Genomic DNA, 2967 nt, shown 5'->3' on the forward strand with positions numbered 1-2967 from the left:
GAGGTTGCTGTGAGCGTGACGCCATAGTATTCTACCTAGGGCGACATAGTGAGACTCTGTCTCAAAAAAAAAAAAAAAGAGTCATCTGTAGAACCCCAGGACCTGATGAATGCCAGGCCTTATTATTTTGTTCTGCATGGTAGGTGCAGCTGTAACGGGTGTAACCATTACCACCCATTTGATGGCATATTCCATGCAAAATGCCAGACTCCCCATTCCATCTGGCAAGCATTGGGGGGCAAGCATCACAACTTTTTCTGAGCCTCCCTCTGGCCCCTGGTATAAAGTCTGCACACAAGGATCTTTCATTCAGCCCACTGAAGAAATAACCCACTTTTTCTTACCAGGAGGGAGAGGTGATTTCTGGAGGACCTTATCCAGAAAGTAGACCAGTTGGTAGGTCTTCCAGGGAGAAATGGCCACAGCTTCAATGCTTTTCATGTCCAGCTCCTCAGCTGCCCACAGCTGAGCCAGCTCTTCAGCTGGTTTCATGAGTGAGTCCCCAGGGGAGAGATCAGGAAGGTAGGGAGGCCAACCAGGGGTATTCAGCCATCTGTCAAACTCAAAACCTGTTTGGTAGAAGGAGAGAAGATACTACCAGAATCCTCCGGGTAGGTTATAGTCAACTTGCTCAAGTGACTCCCAGAGATCCTGAGCTCCTGTTTTTCTCCCTCCCAAACTCTCTCTCCAGCATTTAACATCACTTTACTACACAACTACTTGCTCCAGCAGGGGCCCAATTATAACGATATCTAGAGACTCTCATAGTAAGACTGGACCACGCCTATTTCTACTATGAAACTATTCTGTGCTCCAAATTAACATTGTGTTGTCAAAGCCAAGGTGATAGATGCTGTATTCGGGTACACATTCTCCTCTTGATTACCAGGACAGCACTATGCTTAAGCACTGGGACTCCAGGCTGCCTGGGTTCTCTTCGCAGCTCTGCCATTAACTAGCTGGGAGGCCAGAGGCATGTTAATTGCTTCACCTTTCTGAACCTCTGTTTTGTCTGTTAAAATGGTGGGGAGATGGGGCAAAAGGCTCTTCTTTAGTCGACAGCTGTGAGGATTAAATGAGCAAATATACATTAAAAGCCTTCACGTATTGTCTGGTTGCATAGTAGGTACTTAGTAATTTTTTTTTCCCCTCAGAAACAAAGTCTCACTCTGTCGCCCTGGCTAGATAGTGTGCTGTAGCATCATAGCTCGCAGCAACCCTGGGCTCAAGGGATCCTCTTGTCTCTGGAACTACAGGAGCCCACTATCATGTCTATTAATTTTTCTATTTTTAGTAGAGACAGAGTCCCTTGTTCAGGCCAGTCGCAAACTCCTGTATTCAAATAATCCACCCTCCTTGGCCTCCTAGAGGGCTAGGATTACAGGCATGAGACACTGCACGCGGCTAGTACTCAGTAATTACTAACTGTTGTTAGCTATAAGAATCTATGACCTTGAAATGCAGGTCTTCAAACAAAAAGTAGGCACTTCTAAGGCCTGACCAATTCCCCCAGTCAGAAGTGTCAGAGTGACACAGGGTTCCCAGCATCAAGGGAGGGGATGTCTCACAGACTGTCTCATCCATGACAGGACATTTTCTACTCTCATAGGACATGGTTCCTCCCAAGCTGACATTAGAGTAGCCTCCTTCAGAAGGCCATAGAAGCTACTGCATGGTCTTAAGGCAGAAACTATGGCCACAGTGATCTCTCAGGGCAGAGTAAAGGGTCTGATTATTGTGTCCAGGTATGAGGAAAATCGGAGAGAGTAAGACAACAAAATAGGAGAAAATGAGGCAGAGAAGAGGCAAGAGAAGTCATTTTTGTGGAATAGAGCCTACGATCCTGAATTTGCTCCCCAGTATACCACTTACTAGAGGACTTTGACCCCGTGTTCTCCCAACCCTCTTAGTCTTCCCTAAGGTAAATTAGATATAATTCTCTGCTGTGCCCTAGGAGACGTGGGACAGTTCCTCTGCTTACCTGGAATGGAATCCACTTTATTTTTCTTTAGCTCAGGGAAATACTCCAAATAGAACTCCAGAAAGTCTTCAGCCATGATACTTTGGAATTTGAATTCATCAACATAGGCCTGTGGGAAGGGCAGTGCTCTGCAGTGACCCTTTGGCCCCATGGGGAGGGGACTCCCCCATGTCGTGGCCCCCTCCAACCCCTCACCTCTTCTGCCCCCGGCTCCACCCTTGTACTCGGGCCCAGCTGCTCCATCTGCTCCTCTTCCTTCTCCCCTCCTGAGAGAAGTGACTATACCTTGAGAAAATTGTCAAACTGGTCTTGATCACCCACTAAGTGGGCCAGGTATGAGACAAAGCAGAAACCTTTCTCATAGGGGGTCTCATTGTATGTGTCATCTGGGTCAACACCTGGCAGAGGAGAAAGCAGACAAAATTGGAGTCGTTGTAAACTGTCACCCTTATTGTTCTTCTCTAAATCCAGCTTCAAAGATTCACCATGGAAGAGATCACAACTCAGCTTCCCTGAGGATGACAAGGCCAAGAAAGTTTACAGATCCATCTTGGCCTTTTCCCAGGCACTTCAAAGGAGGTCTCAGTGGGCCATTAACCATGGCTCTAGAAAGAGGACAAAGACTGACCAGACTTCCAGGAATTGATGTGTCCTTATTCCTTGGATATGCCTTGCTTGGGTGGGTTCCATCAACTCTTAGGACGGAGCACTGGGCTCTGTCTTTTCCAGACCTATTGGTTACCACCTAAATACTTGACCTCATCTCCCAGAGCAACGTGTTGTTTTTACGATTGTTCTAGGCTAAAACTAATGACTAGACTATAAGAAGTTCAATTTCATAGTCAGTGGCATCCAGGAACATGAACTTCAATCACACAAAAAGATTTTAGATTAGTCACACATAGAATAAAGAAGAAGGTTAGAAAATAAAAAGATTTGAACTTGGAAAGAGGACTTGGGGTCTGAGTTCCAGTGATGCCATTTAA

The 2967-nt window shown here is 46.1% G+C and overlaps 1 protein-coding gene across 1 annotated transcript in view; it reads right to left on the bottom strand.

Moving 5' to 3' along the window:
- RNPEP (arginyl aminopeptidase) overlaps positions 1 to 2967 on the bottom strand; it is a 22010-nt gene that overhangs the window by 3228 nt on the left and 15815 nt on the right. Inside the window, exons 7-9 of the mRNA XM_003792274.3 lie at positions 2267 to 2379; positions 1982 to 2090; positions 345 to 569 (exon numbers count right to left, since the gene is read on the bottom strand). Coding sequence (XP_003792322.1) covers positions 345 to 569; positions 1982 to 2090; positions 2267 to 2379 — 447 coding nt within the window. The remainder of the gene's footprint in view (positions 1 to 344; positions 570 to 1981; positions 2091 to 2266; positions 2380 to 2967) is intronic.

The sequence above is a fragment of the Otolemur garnettii genome, unplaced genomic scaffold (genome assembly GCF_000181295.1).
Source record: "Otolemur garnettii isolate 467f Iridium unplaced genomic scaffold, OtoGar3 scaffold00055, whole genome shotgun sequence".
Lineage (NCBI taxonomy): Eukaryota > Metazoa > Chordata > Mammalia > Primates > Galagidae > Otolemur > Otolemur garnettii.